At 36.3% G+C, this 19,435-nt stretch overlaps 2 protein-coding genes and 1 pseudogene across 6 annotated transcripts; 2 read left to right on the top strand and 1 right to left on the bottom strand.

Moving 5' to 3' along the window:
- Window positions 1–686: 686 nt before the first annotated feature.
- LOC147514970 (phosphatidylinositol/phosphatidylcholine transfer protein SFH8-like) lies at window positions 687–8,976 on the top strand. Its single transcript, XM_086585679.1, has 15 exons — window positions 687–874; window positions 964–1,007; window positions 1,576–1,903; window positions 2,236–2,335; window positions 2,430–2,696; window positions 2,801–2,878; window positions 2,961–3,062; window positions 3,178–3,227; window positions 3,400–3,499; window positions 3,586–3,684; window positions 3,803–3,916; window positions 5,025–5,157; window positions 7,614–8,011; window positions 8,603–8,677; window positions 8,780–8,976. Exons 2-15 carry the CDS (start codon window positions 974–976, stop codon window positions 8,801–8,803), a joined length of 1,902 nt encoding a protein of 633 aa, XP_086441805.1. The 5' UTR covers window positions 687–874; window positions 964–973; the 3' UTR covers window positions 8,804–8,976.
- A 227-nt stretch (window positions 8,977–9,203) lies between these two features.
- Window positions 9,204–18,366, bottom strand: LOC147514968 (phosphatidylinositol/phosphatidylcholine transfer protein SFH12-like). 5 transcript variants are annotated; one of them, XM_086585685.1, is made up of 17 exons: window positions 18,230–18,366; window positions 16,829–16,877; window positions 16,623–16,722; window positions 14,836–14,954; window positions 14,064–14,328; window positions 13,576–13,675; window positions 13,200–13,466; window positions 12,889–12,966; window positions 12,684–12,785; window positions 12,556–12,605; window positions 12,297–12,396; window positions 12,114–12,209; window positions 11,857–11,973; window positions 10,662–10,782; window positions 9,807–10,204; window positions 9,538–9,615; window positions 9,204–9,451 (listed from the first exon to the last, which is right to left on the bottom strand). In XM_086585685.1, exons 4-17 carry the CDS (start codon window positions 14,864–14,866, stop codon window positions 9,440–9,442), a joined length of 1,815 nt encoding a protein of 604 aa, XP_086441811.1. In that variant the 5' UTR covers window positions 14,867–14,954; window positions 16,623–16,722; window positions 16,829–16,877; window positions 18,230–18,366; the 3' UTR covers window positions 9,204–9,439. The 5 variants fall into 5 exon arrangements, with proteins under 5 accessions (XP_086441811.1, XP_086441815.1, XP_086441819.1 ...); XM_086585689.1 differs by lacking the exon at window positions 18,230–18,366 and adding an exon at window positions 17,002–17,139; XM_086585704.1 differs by lacking the exon at window positions 9,204–9,451 and having other exon boundaries at window positions 9,526–9,615.
- LOC147514969 (non-functional pseudokinase ZRK2-like) lies at window positions 16,884–18,055 on the top strand (annotated as a pseudogene).
- Window positions 18,367–19,435: the final 1,069 nt, after the last annotated feature.

The raw sequence follows: 19,435 nt of genomic DNA, 5'->3' as shown, positions 1-19,435 counted from the left end.
TAGCACTTTTGTTATTAGGTCAAAAAAATTTTGGCCCACTTATCATAGTAGCACCTTTGTTACTAGAATAAAGACCCACCTAGTTCAAAGACCCAATATAATTACATAGTAAAAAAAATCCCAACCAACACTTTGTGAGATTCGAATTTGCAATCTCTCTCATAAAAAATAAAGTACACAACCAATTGAGCTATAAACTCTTGTTATATCTAACCATTTTATTTTTCTCACTCGTGTTTTGTCCATTATTCTCTTTAGTTCTAGTTGAATGAAAACTTTTACAACTAGCAACCTTACAAATCACTCTCTTTTCCTATAGTGTTCCACAAAATCGATGGTTAATAAATTTTGTTTACCAATGTCAAGACAAGACAAATCGATGGTTTACAAGGTTTCTGAATAATTGGATGTCCTTGTATGTACAAGAAGATACACAGGGTTATACCCTCACACTACTGCGCTAGTAGTCTGCCGACAAAAAATGATTGCCACTATCGTTTAGCAGCATTGAAGTTTGCTCCACCCTAAAAAAACACATAGTTGAACTGTTGAAGGGTTCATCACACAAAAATATTACCGTTAGGTTAATAAAAGCCGGCAAAAGAACCCCGCAAAAACCGCCACGTGGATGACGTAGTAGTACTTATTATATATATAAAGTCTAGATAGGACCCACAATTAAAAACGTACTTGTTGTCTTTTAGTGTTCAACTCTTCTTTTCTCTCCTTTTCAATTGCTCGTTGTCTTTTTTTTTTTCTCTCGAATCGGCGATATTTATTATAACTTATTTTTCAATTTCTATTTCCACAAATTCAGTCTCTCTTTTTCTCAAACATAAAATTTTTCAGATCGTAAGTAAATTATCTGAGAAAGGTAAAGCTTAATCGACTTTGGTGAATTTGTTTGGACTGGAATTGTTGATTATTGGGAATTTACTAGTTGTTGTTGTTCATTGGTTTCAGTTGTTGTCAGATGTCGGGACCCCTGGATCGATTTGCTAGACCTTGTAAGTAAAATTTTCATATAGATAGATTGAAGTTGTTTTTTCTATTCTTAATTTGAGTATATTGTTCATTTCTTATAGCTGGATTGTTTAGTTATGTTGTTTTTGGGGGTAAATTGGGTTTATGGTTGAGTTTCATTTTATTTTTCTACAATTGGAAGTTTATTTCCTGCTTTAACGTTTTGTAGAATGATACTGGGGATATTGTTGGCATGAGTAGTTTTGGTGAAAACCCTAAAGTGATAATTCTATGAGTTCCATAATGTTTTTATCAGAACCTATGTTTGTTGGTTGGGAAGATATTCTAGTGTTTTTTAGTTTGTTAGAGTGTTCCTGTTTATTTATTACTTTTATTTGTTAGGAATTTTGTCTTCTTTCCTTTTCATTTTTATTGTCCTAGTATCATCAGACACCTATTCACAAATATTAACAAGCTCAATCAATTAATCTGTTCAACACTCCACTCTCTCGTGAAGGCTGTGGTTTGACCATTTTTTATTGATTTATTTGGAAGAGTCGCATGCAGGTTTTGATGTTGAATAGTTCATGTCTGATGTGTATTATGTTGCAGGTTTTGAGGGGTTCTCTAGCCATGACGAACGAAGAGAAAGGAGCCATGAAGAACGAAGAGAAAGGAAGTCAGATTTTGAAAATTCAGAAGACGAAAGGAGGACAAGAATTGGATCTTTGAAGAAGAAAGCAATCAATGCCTCCACCAAATTTAGACATTCTCTTAAGAAAAAGAGCAGTCGAAGGAAAAGCGACCCTCGAGTTAGTTCTGTTTCAATTGAGGATGTTCGGGACGTCGAGGAGCTGCAGGCTGTAGATTCATTTCGTCAAGCATTGATTTTGGATGAATTGTTACCTGCAAGACATGACAATTATCACATGATGTTGAGGTACTATCTCTCTCTCTCTCTCTCTCTCTATCATACCTTTTGTTAAAAGGAATAATTTTTTTATTTCTTCATGTCTGCATACATTAGTATTTTAGAATGTTTATGTTATGTCAAGTTTGAGGTTATAATGGAGACAATACTTTTTTTAACTTAAAGTTCTCAAGGTTGACATTTTGCCTCCCTTCTAATGAACATATGCTTGTCTGGTAAAGAAAAGTTTGATGATAATTACTCAATTAAATTTGTGAATATCAATTCTCTTATGGGTTCTGTATGTAAAGAAAAGTTTTTTGTTTGTTTGTTTGCATGCTAATGGATTATTTAAATTGCAGATTCTTAAAAGCAAGAAAGATGGACGTTGAGAAAGCAAAGCACATGTGGGCTGAAATGATTCAGTGGAGAAAGGAGTTTGGTGCTGACACTATTTTGGAGGTAATATTTTTTTTTATACAACGATGGAGGATCTCGCAAGTGCCCCATTTATGTTGTTGGATTGACATGTTTATTGTGTTGGTTCATTCATCAGGATTTTGAATTCCAAGAGGTGGATGAAGTCTTAAAGCATTACCCTCAGGGTCATCATGGTGTTGATAAAGAGGGAAGACCTGTTTACTTTGAAAGATTGGGAAAAGTTGATCCCAACAAACTCATGCAAGTAACAACTATGGATCGGTATGTGAAATACCATGTACAAGAGTTTGAGAGGTGCTTTGCTCTAAAGTTCCCAGCTTGCACTATTGCTGCGAAAAGACACATTGATTCCACTACAACAATTTTAGATGTTCAAGGAGTGGTAAGTCAACTTGCTTTCTTTAGTTCCTTGATGTGATTTTTTATGCATTGGTAAAACCATAGTAACTGATTCTTTCCTTCTATTCCTTTCCTTTACTCTTTTAGAGCTTAAAGAATTTCAGCAAGGCTGCTCGAGAACTCATTATTCGGCTGAATAAAATTGACAGTGACAATTACCCGGAGGTATTTGCTCTTGTAGGATGTAAAATATATACATCTTATGTGCCGTTATTTTATCTTCTGACTTGTTTACCACATGCTGCAGACTCTTTGCCGAATGTTAATCATCAATGCTGGTCCTGGTTTTAGGCTTTTGTGGAGCACTGTGAAGTCTTTCCTTGATCCCAAAACTACATCCAAGATTCATGTATACACTAGAATGATTTATTTTTGTTTTTTTCAGTGCTTATTATTTTGAATTGGCTTTTATGAGGACAATGAAAGAGTATTGATAGTGTGAATTGCCTTCAACTTTTGCTCAGGTTCTTGGAAACAAATACCAAAGCAAGTTGCTCGAGATAATAGATGCCAGGTACTTGGGGGTTTTCATTATTTTTTATTTAATTCATTTACTTTAAATTCTGTATGTTTATTTTTGAATTATATTATTTTTAATTGCTCCAAGTTTTCTATGACCTATGTTTTGTGACTTTGATCAAAACAACCTTTTCTAAAAACTCCTATATATTGCGTTTTTTTCCCAGTGAGTTGCCGGAATTTCTAGGTGGTACTTGTACTTGTGCTGATCAGGGGGGTTGTCTCAGGTCTGATAAGGGTCCGTGGAAGGACCCTATGATAAAGAAGGTTCGGGATGTAGAATTTTTGTTTTCTAGAGCTCCTTATTTTATGTGGATTCATTAATTAATTGCTTGGACATTACATTGTTGCAGATGGTTTCAAATGGTGATGCACAATGCGTTAGACAAATTGTAACAGTTACCAATAGTGATGGGAAGATAATTGCTTACGCTAAGCCACATTACCCAGCAGTAAGAGCTTTAGTTTATTGTGCATTGTGGAACCTGCAGTCTGATCTTGTTTTTTCTTGCAATGTATACACTATACCATTCTTTGTGGAGGATTTGTTTAATTTCTTTCCTGAATCAGATAAAAGGTGGAGATACATCGACTGCTGAGTCAGGGTCAGAAGCTGAAGATATTGCCTCTCCCAAAGCAATGAGGGCTTATGCACATCCTCTCTTGACACCGGTTCGCGAAGAAGTATGTCCCCATTTATAATTTTTGTGAATAGGGTGAATTGATCACCAAATCATTGATCACTTAAATTGCATTGGCATAAAAGTCTCATCAATTTGGAACCAGAAATTTCCAGCATATAAGCATTTCCCACAAAAGTACACCCTCGGAAGTCAGTCCCTTGCTTACAAGACTACAATAACAACACTTGTCACCAATTTAGTCTTTGTGAGCAAATTTGTCACATCTCGGCTTGTTCCAACATGCCCTTACTGCACGTGTTTAGGTACTAGTTCTGTTAGTAAATTTGAAATCGGTAATTTTACTTGAAAGATCCTGTCAAGAATCGTAACATAGCAATATTACTTGAAAAAGATTGTTAGAAAATATAAAGTAACAATTCCAAATATATTTTTTTGATTGGTAAATCAAAATATGATAACTCAAATTCGCAATGTTTTATCTCCTTCCCAAATGTCCTTACTCACAGCCTTTGTTTTTTTCCCCCCTTTCCCTCCACACATAAGCTCATTGCTTGCAATCCTCAAATCAAGCGATTGTTAATTCGAAGAAGACTGTCTGAGCCATGAACTGAACAGGGATAGTTGTCCAACTGTTTGAAAGTTGTTTCTGTATGCCTTGTCTCTAACCATTTGAACAATAGAACTTTAGCAGTTATGACAGAATATCTGGTTTTGTTTGAAGTGTTTTGTGAAGGGTATTCTTGAGCAATCTAACAGTTTCATGTGTCATAGGATTCTATAGGAATGTGTTCCTTATCACAGATTCGGTTGTTGAAAGCAGACATTGTATGTATCTTTAGTTTGCGAAAGTCAGCAGAAAGTTTGATTTGAGACTGATTATGTATATCATAACATTGTAGTATAATGTCTGTGTTTAATTGTTCAGGGAAGAGTTATATCTTGATTAGTTTGAAACTTAAATAAAAAATTACTGAAAAATAATTGATTTCTCAAAGGATGTTTTAGATGTATTGCCGGATGATTTTTGCGTGTACGCGTCTTTTAAAGATCTGAAGTTGGCTTTTTCAAGAGCTGTTTATACTTTTAAAGTCATAGCATCTCTTTAGCAAAAGTGCAAAACCTTACAGTACGCTTTTCTGGGTATGCAGGCTAAAGTTGCTGGTAAAGGAAGCTACTCTGTTGGGTTTCCAGAGTATGATGAATATGTTCCCATGGTTGACAAAGCAGTAGATGCAGAATGGAAGAAGGAAATGTCCCATCAGAGATCCTTTGCCTTTAAAGGTTTGCAATCTTAACTTTAAGGTTTTCTACAGAGACTGATATATTCACCAACTTTTTTTTTTTCTTTTGCTATTCTCAGTATTTTATTCTGGTGTATGTGGATAAATCTATTAAATTAGTGGAGAAGCATTTAGTCATTCTTTGATGGTTGGCATAATGGCTTCGCCTATTAGAGAATTTTATCTATGCTTACTGCATTATAACATTAACAAGAAGTTGGTCCCAAGGCTCATTTTCGGGTGAAAATCACTCTCAGAACCAACATTTTTTTTTAATCACTCTCAAGGACAATTTTCGAGTGAAAATAACCCGTAAGGACAAATAGCCCGGATTTGAAATAAATATTTTCCGATTTTTCATACAAACAGTGATTGTTCATTGTTCATATTGATGTATAAACTAACTCCAATAGGTGTGAACAATGATTGTTCATACTTCTTACTGACCACACATTATGTTAAGGTATGAAAAATGATTGTTCATACCCTAAATAGGTATGAACAATGAATACTATATACACCGGGTCATTTCGGTTGGGCCGGGCCATTTTATACTTGACCTTTTATCTACCCGAGTCGTTTTTAATTTTGCTTCAAGGGTGACCTTTCATCTACCCGGTCCTTGTGAGTGATTAAAAAAAAATTGGTTCTGAGAGTTACTATTTCCCCCGATTTGTCCTGGAGAGTCATTCCCTGTAACATTAAAACTTAAAACCTAATGCTTATAATGCTTTCTTGAAAACAAATAACTTCTGTTACATTACCTTAGTGGAAATCATGAGAGGCAAAAAACATGATTGCTTACTTGGCGTTAGCGAGAATGTTAAGAATGATGGGTGTGATAAGATCAGGAGAGATTGATTAAAAACTATTTGCATAAAAAATCGAATTGATTGTTTGTTGATTTCCATCATATATAGATCTGTGCTGTTGCGTCCATGTTTCAACCCTACAGCCAGGCCTTTGTGTAGACTGCTTATTGTGTTCCTTCCGCCCAGTCGTACTGCCTTAGGTATGGCATGGCATAGAAAGTCGTGAAACAGCTCGGAATGTGATATGAAGAACAAGGATCTTCTGACAGGAGTTGCTGCTTCTTAAATATGAAAAGGAAAATTGGATCTGAGTTACTTCTTTTGGAATTATGAACTTACCTTTCCAATGGACAGGGAGACTGGCATTCAAGTGAAGAGCATACCTGAATTGAGGCTTCTGAAATACGAGCTTACCTATTGAGAAACCAGATCACTCAGTAGGTCTTTAAGCTAGGATATATATAGAAGGAGGAGACAGCTGGCATCTTCCCTTACTGGGACGGGATCAGCTTTCGAGATTACCTATTATTAGTCTGTTGCCACACCATGGTTAAGGCCACTCACTTTGGGAAATCTTACCAAATTTTGTGATTGATCAGAAAAAATAAATAAATATTGGACAGATATAACTTTAAGTTGGACTTGGCCCATCAGTAATGTTTGTATATGTTTTTTAATTTTTTGTTTTTTCTGGATAACTGCTTAAGGCGCCTTGGAGTTCTACTGACTTGCTATGCCACACCTTTGAAAATGTGGAGGTCGATATAGCCTAACAAATAATTTTTTTGAAGTACATAGTTTAAGTAAGTTTTCATATATCGGTGAATAGAGATGAAATGAATGCGAAGTTTAAAGAGACTCCATACTGCATTAATCCATTCTAACCCTATGATGTTGGATGTTCTAAGAGACTTACTTGTTCGGTAGCTCAAGAATCTGATAAAAGTGTGAAACGAGGTGCACTTACGCGATTAGACTGAGAGGGAGAAAAGAGGAGGCACTAAAGATATTTGGAACACGGTATATCTAGAGCTGTATTGAACTAAATAGATGTTTTCTGCTGAGGATAATTTGGTTTTTAGTTTTTCTTTCCAATACAATTCTCTAGAGCTATTATTTGTCTCCAAAAATTATGCCTGTTGATGACCCCATCCTAGATAGATTGCCCCTTGGGTTCTCTAGTGCCATATTTGGTGAAAATGATTTTCCAGAAGTCAACCAGCTCCTCCTGAATCGCCCGTGTCCATTTTTGCAGGAGAGGAAATGTTAGAAGCTAGCACATTAAGTGATTATGGGAGTTTCATTTATTATGGCTACTATCATAGTTAGTGCAACACATGGGGGGGGGGAACAATCTGTAACATGCATACCGAAATTTTAATCTGATTCTTCTCAACTGAGTCACTTTAGTGGTTCTCCATTTTCCTCCTTTTGGAATGTAATGGATAGTATTGCTGTTTGAGTCTTTTAACTAGATGACCACTACGCCAAAGGTCGTGAGTTGTTTATTGGCTAGCAATTTTACTTGGTAACTATTACATGTTGTAAAAGTAGAATGCCAAGCTGCCTTTCTTTTGTTATTTGAAATTTATATAATGAAACTTACTGGTTTTATGTGTGACATCTTTCGAGCTATTTTCTGCAGTGGTTCCTATGCCTGATACGAAAAGGGCTCCAGAAGGTGCCCAGGCTCGAATTATTGCTATGCTGATGACTTTCTTCATGACTCTCTTTGCCTTCTTCAATTCCATAGTACCTCAAATAAGGAAGTATCGTGATACATTGACCAATCATGGTGGTAACATCCCCGAGCTTACATCCAATGCATTGCCGAAGGAAGAGTTCCGGCCCCCATCCCCGACTCCTGGATTTGCTCAGGCGGATCTTCTCTCATCTGTACTAAAGAAGCTCTGTGAGCTGGAGGAAAAAGTTGTGACACTTCAAGCTAAGCCATCTGAGATGCCATTTGAGAAAGAGGAGTTGTTAAATGCTGCCGTTTGCCGCGTGGATGCACTAGAAGCAGAACTAATTGCAACCAAAAAGGTATGATCCAACTCTTGTTGTTTTCTGTGACATCTGAATGATAACAATCTCAGGTTACCTAGCAAGGGAGTGTCAGCATCCTGAACAATTTGCTACTCGCTTTAATAACCTAAAGAATAATAAGCCAGAGCCTTCCATTTAAAATTCCTGGCTATAAGCAGTGATTTAGTGGCGCACTTAATATGACATATACTTTGCTAGGCTATTCCATTTTATTTCACTCAAGTTGATCTGAGATCGTCAGCCATATAAGCATATATGATAAACTTCAACATGCTACTTCTTTTGGCCATTTTCTTGTCTGTAAGCAGGCATTTAGTTGTGCACACACAGCCTCAAGTTCAGTGTATTGTACACTTGTACCATTCCACATCAGTAATTGATGATGAAGCTGTTTTTTTTCCTAATATTTGTGTGTGTGCGTATTCCCTTTTCTGCTTGCATCATAATGTACTTGTCCTTCTCTTTATGCCTGACGAACCAGGTTCGGGCTGTCTAAAAAGAACTTGTAAATTTCCATGCATATCTTAATTTATCTGTTCTATTTCGTTATCTGTTTCAATGGCATGTTGACTGTGCTCTTCTTGTCAGGCATTGCACGAGGCTTTGATGAGGCAAGAGGATCTACTGGCATACATAGACAGCCAAGAACAAGCTAAGTTCAGAGTAAGTTGAGATGAATTATTCTCTTCACTCCTACAAGAATAGTGTTTAAACTGCCACTAATGATTTTGATCACTGATATCAACTTCTGTATTTCTGTTGCAGAAGAAGAAGTTGTTTTGCTGGTAAAAGAGGGATCTGTTGCATCGTCCCACTATTTCCTTCCATAGTGTTTATAACATACGGCGTGTATGCTGACTTTGACATTGTGTCTATATAAGAGGAATGAAAAATATGTGCAAACGAAATTATATTTGGTTACTGTCTTTCCCTCTTTATGATTTTAATACTTCGTTTCAATTTCTCAAGGTCTTGAAAATGGCTAAATGCAGTAATCTGGACGCAATTTTTTTCTTAACAAGCTGATCTTTTATGAATAAGTACTAAAATTTAACTGAAAATTTGAGAAAATGGTTAATCTCTTTAGTGATCTGATGTTATATTCCTAATAACTAAAACGCTGTGCCTGTGAATAACTTAGATCCAACTTGTGAACAGAAAAATGAGGTCAGAAACAATCATTGGGACCTTTTTCTTTAAATAACACTTAATATCAATAATATCGATAATCAAAGTCAGTGCAGAGTTTGATCGAGTGTAAAAGAGTTGAGAACTTTGTATTTAATCACAAACTTAGTATGTGGGTACAGATATTCACAGATCCTTTTAATGGCTTTAAGCAAATCAAAAGGCATCACCACCACTTACAACAAATTTTAAATTTTCACGTACTCTATTTTTGCGCCGAGTCTAGCAACTTTTTCTTCACCAAAATAGCTGCAATTGGATATATCAGAAATTAAGGATTAATTGAATTGATTGAACGATTTGACATATAACAAGTTAAGGCATTAGTAGCATACCATCTTCTTCTTCTTTTTCTTCTTCATCTCAACGTAGGCTAAAAGCTCATTCTGTCGAACAAGTGCATCCTCCAGAGCCTACACACAGTAGTAGTCAGTGGACTCAGTGCACAAACACATCAGTTTTACTGATATTATTTATGGTATTATATTATTATACACATAACATCTATAAACTAACTCCTTGACAAGACATATGGTTTCTTCTTTGACCAATATTATAGCGAACATAAGACATTTAGATAGCTAAGAGTCACTGATTTTTGTACCTTCTTGGTCGAGGACAGCTCCTGCTCCAGGGCATCGATACGATTGACAGCAGCGTTTAGCATTTCCTCCTTCTCAGCTGGAATTGTCGCAGGTTTATTGCTGAGAACAGTAACCTTCTCTTCCAAATCAGCCATGCGCTTCATCATGGAAAAGTACTCTGCACTGGAGAAGGCTGCAGGTCCAGGCAACTGATAATGTCCCTGGCTTTTCATCATTGTGTCCGTGTAGTACATGGCACTCGAATAATGCATGGTGTCATTGAGCTTCTTTGGCATATTGCGAGTTATTCGAATCATAGTGACAATGCCCATAACAAAGGTCATAACCCCGCCAAGAATCTGGGAGCTTATTCCTTCAGAAGTTTTACAAGCACCTTGAACAGGGAAAGAGTTTACACCTTCATAAAAAAAAAGTTGTGCTTTCAGTGTTTTGGAATCAGATATTTGCAAATCTTTCAAACTACCGTTAGAGTTTCACTTGTAATTAAGAGATACCTTCCAATTAAGAGAATATCTTCAAATTCAACATCATTTAGAAAAAGAACAAACGAGTAAACAAATAAATAGACGCAGTGCGCACTATTTCTCAGTTCCTATCAGAGGATCCTCTTCGTACAAAATTAGCTAATTACATATGCAGCTAACTCTAACTATAACACAAACTGATAATCAGTTCATGGATGATACTAGATAAACAATTACTATAGACATTGACTTAATGAAATTAAGTAAAGTTCAAGTTAGCATTTTAATGAGACTAATTTATCCTATGAATTCACTTCTATATGATGTGCAAAACAATTACGTATTGGTAAATAATGATGTTCTCGAGTCCTTTTAGAGGTTACAATGTACCTCTATAATGGGCGAGGTTTTGAGCTTGTTGCACTTTGTTCCACGTTGCATCCACCGGTTTATCAACCACTGGGATGAATTCATCATAATCATAGCCGCCATAGGGGTCTTCTCGGCCAACCTGCTTGTAATTTGCAAAATACGTTATTCATACTCGAAAGAAAGAACAACAAAAATAAAATAAAATAAAATCGTGTATATGTGTGTGTCAGAGAAGCATTAAATTTCCTAATAAAAAGCTATTAGTAAAAGAACTATCTCGATATCTGCATTACAAGCATGAGAGCTTGAGGGTGTCATATAAGTTCGTTTTTCATTTCTTGCCATTTACACCAAAACCTTGAACTTTACTTCTGGATTATGAAAGCCTAGTTCATGAAAATCTTCTGGATTGGTACACCTTGCGGGCTGGCATAATAATTCCACCTAACGCCCCTAGCAAGGATGTGCTGAAAAGACTCGATTGACTCCGCATAACCAAAGCTCTAAAAATTTGTTAGAGGTGGGCGCACCAAGTGCAATTACACCTACGGAGGGCATAACTTCACCCTGTGGGGGAAAGGTTTGACCCCATGACCACTAATCAGAAAAGCTTTAATACGATGTGAAGTCACCCTTTGCTTCAAAAGCTCGAGCTATTAGATAAGCGTACTTTCTGAATATTAGGAGGAGGCGCAGGGATATAATATTGCATTGCGCAGCACATGAAACTACAGCCAGGGTGCACATAAAAAATCCCAATAAAAAACCATTGCTAGTTTTTTTTTTTTGTTTTTTGATTGGTAAGCCTGTTTTAAATGAGATCAGTAACTCTTTGATGCTGGCGGGGTTCGAGCCCCAAACCTTTGGTATCATCACCCAAAGGTTTTACCAACTTTGCTAGTCGGCACCTGCAACCATTGCTAGTTCTAAGACCCTAAATGCACATTCAGTATCCTTCTCTTGAATATAAAGTTAAATCATCAACCCCTACTTAAAGTTGATATAAGTATTAAGGAGCTTTGTACGAATTTTGTGTATGGTCTCTCCCTCTAATGCTCACACTCTTAGGAAGGTTTGTAATCTTTGAGTTGGTTAATGAAACTGGTTTGGGTCAGCCTTAACCCCTCAAAACGTAGACAAGAACACTCTGTCCACAGCTTCACATATGCATACAAAAATTTTTGAACTGATGAAATAGATTTGGAGTACCTACTTCTTCATGAACAGGAGAGAGACGTAGGTTCTCCATAAAATCTCTTGGCCCGTCAGGAGAGTTGCATCGTTTTTCATCTGCATCAGGCACTGACCGCTTTGTGAAAGAATCACCTCCCTTGACAATAATAGTTGCAAAAAGTGAGTTACGTAGGCAGAAACCAATAAGTGAAAGGGCATTGTAAACTCAGGACCTCAAATAAACAGCATTTAATTCTAAAAGAATGTAACCACGGCAAATAGCGGAAAAGAAAGCACCTTTGGGTAAGCGATCTCATCCTCAGAAATCATCTTCTCCTCAGTTAATGAAGAAAACCCACTTCTCGTGCATTTGGCATCACCATTATGAACGCGCTGTATGATTGCCAATAAGTGTAAGATCGATGCTAACGAGGAAGGTCGAAAACAATGAGGAAACTGATAGAATATAAAACTAATAACCTTCATTATATCTGCATTGTTCCATGGTCCTTTGTCTGAGAGCAAACAGCCACCTTTATCGGCACAAGTACAAGTACCGCCCAGGAACTCAGGCAACTCACTGAAGTAAGGACAGGAAAAGGATATTTCTTTAAAAGAGAGTTGCATTACTCAAGAAGTCTTGTAGAACACAAAAGCACACGTTCGTTAATTGATTAAACATTTTTAATTTCTGACTGAAAAAGGAACATGAACAAGGTTTAATCATAAAAAGACTTACCTAGCATCAATAACTTCAAGCAATTTGCTCTGGTACTTGTTTCCAAGCACCTGACGTAAAAAAACACATTAATCAATCTCTCCTCTATCAGAACCATCTTTTCAAAGGATAAAGAGAACACTTCTTACATGGATTTTTTCTGTGGTTTTTGGGTCAAGGAAAGACTTCACTGTGCTCCATAGTAGTCGAAATCCAGGTCCCGCATTAATGATGAACATGCGGCACAATGTCTACAGTGACAAACCACAACCAATTGATATTAAAATACGTTTAAACAGTCTGGAAACCAACCATGAAACTGAAAGGAAATCAATTTCAGGAGGGAAATAATACCTCGGGATAATTATCCCCATCAATCTTCTGAAAGCGAGTAAGAAGGTCCCTTGCGGCTTTGTTAAAATTTTTGAGTCCCTAAAGAATCATTTGGTTAGTAGAGCAGGGCAGCAGGTCCCATTTGAAAGACAACAAAATTATCATTCCTTTTTCTTTAAGCCAAGCCTGTAAAGTATTTGATGTGTGTTGTTTGTCGACAGCTCAGTCAGAATTACAGATTCACGATGTTTACATCTCAATCTGACTAAGATTACATATCCTTAAAAGTGTGTCAAATTATCTAGTAATTGTCCAGTATTTCTTTTACATACCACTCCCTGCACATCTAGGATAGTTGTGCTTTGATCAATGTGCTTATTTGCTGCAATAGAACAAGCAGGGAACTTGACGACAAAGGTTTTCTCAAACTCCTGCACATGGTATTTTAAGTAGCGATCCATCGTAGTAGCTTGCATCACCTTGTTAACATCAATTTTACCAAGTTGTTCAAAGTAAACAGGTCGTCCATCCTTATCTACTCCATGATGTCCTTGCGGATAGTGCTTTCGAACTTCAGTCACTTCTGTGAATTCAAAATCCTTAACGAAAGAGGATAAGATCAGTAACACAAAGGCAAATTAGACACGTTGAACATGATATCCAACGACAAAAACCTCTTATTAAATGGCCAAATCTTGACATCAATACCTCCATTATTGTGTCAGCACCGAATTCCTTCCGCCACTGAATCATGTCAGTCCACATTTGCTTCGTTTTCTCAATATCAAATTTCCTGGCCTTTAAAAATCTGTTCCAACAAACAGCAATTGACTTAACTAATGTGTTGAACACAGTAAGAAGAAAGCATGGTTTTATAGCATATATACATTTACATTTCGGATAAACTCAACAAAATAGTCAACCGACTGCGATACCAATGCTCCTGCAACTATCACTTTCTCTGCAGTTCTAGCTATGTACGTGCATTTGTCCACATAATAACAAGATTACAAAATAGCTGCAAATCTCAAGACTTAAGGAATGTTGTTGAGAACAACTATATTTACATGCAAACGATATAAGGCCTTTCCTTATTTACATGAAGTGAGATAAGGGCCCAAATGCTACGCAAAGCCAGAAAACATTTCAGCATCTAATGGTAACAGAAAAAATTCAGGGACAGAGAGTGAACGTACCTGAGCATCATATGATAATCATCATGTTTTGAGGGTAGTAATTCTTCCAAGATAAGTGCTTGACGAAATGCATCAACTGCCTGTAACTCTTCCGCATTGCGTACATCCTCAATAGGAACAACGGACATAACCCTACTGCTTCTCCTACCCCTTTTTGTCAAAGAAGTTCTAAACTTTGTGGAGGCACTGATAGCTCTCTTTTTAAGAGATCCCATCCTAGTCTTTCTCTCATCCTCAGAGTTTTCAACGTCAGATCTTTCAAGACCTGCAAATGGAGAGCACTCTAAGCACAAATATCAAAGTAAGAAAATAATGCCGTGCTTTACAAGACCGCCAAAGCTGATTAACAAAATGAGAATTATTAACAGTGTTGATCAAATTTCAAGGAAACGAAAGGAAAAGGTTCTAAAAAACATATAAGAAATTTAATTTGATCATAACAAACAACGGTTTTAAGCAAATGGTTCACAACAAAAACAAAATGTTTGAGTTTATAGGTCGTACTTAAAAATAATTTAACCACAAAAGATACACGTACTGTCTTTGATTCGGATTATGTTCTTTCAATCGTATAAATACCATCATTGAATCTTTCCCTACCTTCAATCTATTTTCAATTTCAAAGGTCATGTAAACCGCATTACAACTATCTTTTATAGTCATGGAACATAACACCAACAAAGCATACATTTTTAACAATGAATTAAACAAACAAAGCTTAAAGGGAAAATATGAACAATAATTATAATCCAAATATTCATTCACATATTACCAATTCTTGTCGGTCGCTCGAGCTCAGTCATGATTTCCTTTTGTTCCTTTTTCGCAAACTATATTCTGGTATACAGGCAAATTAAGGGTAGGAGAGCGCACTCACTTCCACCAATTTTCCTGCATTTTCAATCACCTCAATATCATCAAGATCACAATTATATCCCAAAGATTATCTAAAAATAACAATCAAAGAAAACATACATTAGCTTAATGTATGGAAAATTGGAAACCCATTTTTTAGATTAAAATTTCATGAAATATGAACATGCATGGGGAAAATTCCCATGCATGCATGCTTATGATGTAATCGTGATAAACATAAAACAACCTCAGCTGAGAAAGACAAATGCACAAGAACCATAAACAGAAAGAATGTCAAGAATTGAGAGAAAAAAAAAATCTGTTATTGAAGAGAGAAAGAGAGATAACCTCGTGTGAACAAAATGGGTGGAATTGTGAGACAATGGAGCGTATAAATATGCCCGAAGAATTCTCTCCGTAAACTTCGGAGGAGAATGAAGGGTTTGGCTTGAAATTCTAATCAACTTTTCTAGGCCGGGTTTGTTTGGTTTTGTTTGACCAAGTCTTAACATTCTTTCCCGCCATGTCCTGATTTCGGTTGAGTTTTTAGACAGAGTGACGCAGTATTTGCAACTCTTCTTTCCTTTTCACTTTTATCAAAATAATTTAACAACCTTCGAACACATTCCCCATGATTTGCTTATCATGCTAAAACGGTAAAACCACCCTGTAAGGTCATTTCCAAAGGGGGGGGGGGGGGGGTAAAATTACACCTCCACATAAGCGCCACTTTGGTGCTATTAGGATTTTACTAAATTATTGTAGAGTCTATAAATATTCATTCTCTATTGTTCTCAATGGAAAAGTGTAAAAAAGTTCAATTTTAAACTCGGACGTTTTAAATTAAAGTGGGACGTCATTTCAAGTGATGTCTGAGTTTAAATTTTTTAAATTGTGACTTTAGAAATAGATAGGGACGACACTCCAAGTGACGTCCGAATTTGTTTTTACTCAGACGTCAGTTCGAGTGTCGCCCGTGCTTTTTATTAGTTGATACCGGGAGAGGGAATTCCTCACTTTTTCTATTAACTAATTCTCTATTACCTACGGTATAACACCCCCATTGGAAAGAGTATTAGGGTGTAAAATTTCCACTTTATACGGTTTACACCCCCATTGGAGATGCCCTAAAACCACCCTATGTCTAATCCAAATCATCTATTAGACTATTACTAGATTTTGGACCTGGACCTGAGCATACGCCCAACTACATCAATAATAACTTGTTGCAACCTCTTATTGCCCTTTCCTTCAAAGACTCCACACCTTTTTCTTTGCCTTCTCATAGCCTTCTCATATAAATGTGTTTGTTTTAATTGAGAACAATTTTTTCCATTTTTAATTGTAATTCTTTACATCTAATTGTAGGTCAATCTTTATCCTGCATTCCCGCCTCTTTAAGTTTACCAAAGTAGCGGATCACGGAGGTCAGACTTCATTCGATCATATGTATCCCCAGGCCAGGCGAATGACACTTGCGCTTGTGAACAACCTTTTTGCAGAATTTAACTTTGAGGTACCAGCGGTTTGCAGCATGTTTTTAAGTCGACCTCAAAACTGAGGAAATGGAAAGCCCTTGGAGATTATCAAAGTGTATTTTTTATCTATTTATTTGCTCGTTTGTTGAAAGGTGATTGCATTTATTATTGATAGAAATCTTTACTATATGGGCTACTGGAAGAAACAAGCAGCCAGCTAACCAACCTGATGAAACAACATACACAGAGCTCTAACCTAAGCATCCATCAATTACTATGCTCCCCAGTCCTCCCCACGCCACGCCCATTCTCACCACTCCTTTTCTCTGAAGAACAATAGTAAGGACATAATGTTAATACAACTAATAAACACTTTAATTATCCTCCAACATGGATATAATGTGGACAATAACAAAAAAGTGTACTACGTACTTTCTTCATGAGACGTTTACAAAAGCTTGCCATTGGTGAATTAGTGACCCTGTAAAAAGATTAAGACTATGAATCAGGTTTATGGAATCAATCTGTTGTCCACATCACTATTAACTGCTACTGTTGCGATACCGGATAACAAATGTGGAGTATCAGTATGTGGTGGTGGTTACCATAAAAAACTGATGTGGTGGTCACGCTTATTAAGATCACCAAAAAAGAATCAACTAGAACCCAAAAACGAAGAAGAAGCATTTCTTCTAGCTAACGGTGCTCTTCTGTTACAAGAGTTGGTCGCTCTCTGTGATGCCAAAACTACCCCACTTTGTATTTTCTCTGCAAAGGACCTCAACCTAGCAACCAATAACTACCATCGACACCAATATGTTCTTCGCCACACTTACAACTACACCCTTTACAAAGGAATCCTTGATCATCGATTAGTCCTAATTAAAGAATTTCAAGACCATGACTACCTATTCACCGAACAAGTTATAAATGAAATCGCGGTCGGGTCATTGCTTAACAAACATGCTAAGGTTCTCACTATTTTTGGCTGCTGCTTGGAGACTAAGGCTCCCATCTTGATTTTCGAATATCTGCCCAATGGAGCACTCTCTGATCACATATACTCATCCCCAAAGCACCTTCCACCATTACCATTGGAAACTCGATTGAGGATTGCCATGGATATCGCCGATGCAGTGACCTATCTCCACTTGGCCAACTCCAAAACCATCATCCATAGACACATATCATCGGATAACATTTTCTTGGACCAACATTTTGGTGCAAAATTGTCTGATTTTAGTCTCTCTGTATCGATTCCTTACGGAGAAAGGCATGTAGATGCACAAGTCGTGGGTACTTTTGGATTTACTGGGCCTGAATGCATAGCTACAGGGAGGTATATAGAGAAGAGTGATGTTTTAGGCATTGGAGCTGTATTTTTTTGAGATTATAACTGGAAATGGAGCTCACAACATACACGAGCTGATTGTTACAGTCATGACTCACCCTGTTCCATTAACACAGATGCTCACTGAATTATATCTAGAAACCAACATCTTTCAATTAGAAAACAAAGAACAGCTGAAAGCGTGTTTAGAGCTTGCTCTAAGATGTGTAGAGTAGGATCCAGAGGAAAGACCAACAATGAAAGAAGTTGCTCAAGAGCTGAGACATATCACACTATTGCAACAGAGGGAAGACTGCAAAGACTTCTGAGAACATTTTTTTATCATGTACAATGGTTAAATTATATTGATTAGTATATATATGAAAATCAGTAAAGCTACGCTACTACCATCGTGTTTACGCTATAGTTTACGCTTTTACTGGTTTTTCATGCGAAAAAACGGAAAAAAAAAAAAAAAATAGTAAAACAAGATAGATCGATACCGTATGGTGTGGGAAACTATAGCTTGGTAAAGAAAAACCAGGAAGAGAGAAGCAAGAGAAGAAGACCGGCTTTCATGGGTTTTTCCGGTTTCATTTGAAAATAGGCTTTGGATGTAGGGGGTGTATTTAACTCTATTTTATGCCCAACATAATTACAGACCCCAAGTTTGGGCTGAGTTGGGCCGGGGTCTGCCCAACACAATTTGGGGTCTGCAATAATAGGACCCTTTTTTTTATAATCTTATTTAATTTCATTTTAAAGTTTTGCACTTTGTAGTCTATTATCTATAATATTATTTGTATCCATTGATTGAGTATTATCATGGATATCAATGGGTACCCATTTAACAAAATAAGAACTAAGGCATAATCACAAAATAAAAATAAAAATCATAGTTTTTGTAAAATGACTGGATTACTGAAACGGGTACTTAATCAAGATAATCCAGTCACTTTACAATTTTGTTTTCTATTTTTATTTAAGAACCATTAAGAAGTGGGTACTAAAAAGAATTAGACCATTTAGAACCTAAACAAGTGGTTCTTTTTTAGGAAAAATCGGATCGAATGTTGTCGTGCTTTTAGATATAAAACATATAAAAACTTCAAACTTTAATTTCAGTTGTACTTGCTTTATAAAATTCTATTTCTTTGCGTAATGTAATATGTAGTTTTCGTGGTATTTAACATTTTAATGATTTGAAAGTATAGCTAACGACCTTAAACATATGTTTTAATTTCACAATTTATTGAACAAAATAATTACATATATCAATTTTTGAAAGCACTCATTTTTATTATAAGAACAATAAAAAAAAAATGAATACAAACATCCCAGAGATATCCTTAATTATAGGGATGTCCTGTGTAGATTGTTAGATGCACGCACACACTCTACACATCCTTATGCAACAAGTGTAGTAAAAACCATGAGAAATTATAACGGAAATTAAAGGGGAAAACTACCAAATACAATAACTAATAATTCTCTCTCTCTCTCTCACACACACACACTTAATTTGATCTCCAATTTTTTTCTTGAAAAATCTTCCATCTTATTTTTATTTGTTCATAGATAATAATTATTTTGAGAATAATGAGCATGCATATATGGATTCTTTTGGTGGGTAATACACTCTTCCAATTTTCCACAAAGACATAATTAGTTTAGTATACATAAAGTTTCAACATCATGTAGAGTATGAT

This window comes from Coptis chinensis, chromosome 2 (genome assembly GCF_015680905.1).
Source record: "Coptis chinensis isolate HL-2020 chromosome 2, ASM1568090v1, whole genome shotgun sequence".
NCBI lineage: Eukaryota > Viridiplantae > Streptophyta > Magnoliopsida > Ranunculales > Ranunculaceae > Coptis > Coptis chinensis.
The sequence above is the reverse complement of the archived record's forward strand: the minus strand, read 5'-3'. Positions and strand labels throughout refer to the sequence as shown.

What these genes read in the sequence shown, in the direction of transcription:
- LOC147514968 (XM_086585685.1), bottom strand. Translation starts at nt 14,866, where the DNA reads ATGACTGAGCTCGAGCGACCGACAAGAATTG. An exon ending in CGAGCGACCGACAAGAATTG is followed by an intron (nt 14,329 to 14,835) that starts GTAATATGTGAA and finishes CTCCATTTGCAG; the next exon opens with GTCTTGAAAGATCTGACGTT. An exon ending in ATGGGGATAATTATCCCGAG is followed by an intron (nt 12,786 to 12,888) that starts GTATTATTTCCC and finishes TTGTCACTGTAG; the next exon opens with ACATTGTGCCGCATGTTCAT.
- LOC147514970 (XM_086585679.1), top strand. Translation starts at nt 974, where the DNA reads ATGTCGGGACCCCTGGATCGATTTGCTAGACCTT. An exon ending in ACAGTGACAATTACCCGGAG is followed by an intron (nt 2,879 to 2,960) that starts GTATTTGCTCTT and finishes CACATGCTGCAG; the next exon opens with ACTCTTTGCCGAATGTTAAT. An exon ending in CTCGAGATAATAGATGCCAG is followed by an intron (nt 3,228 to 3,399) that starts GTACTTGGGGGT and finishes TTTTTTTCCCAG; the next exon opens with TGAGTTGCCGGAATTTCTAG.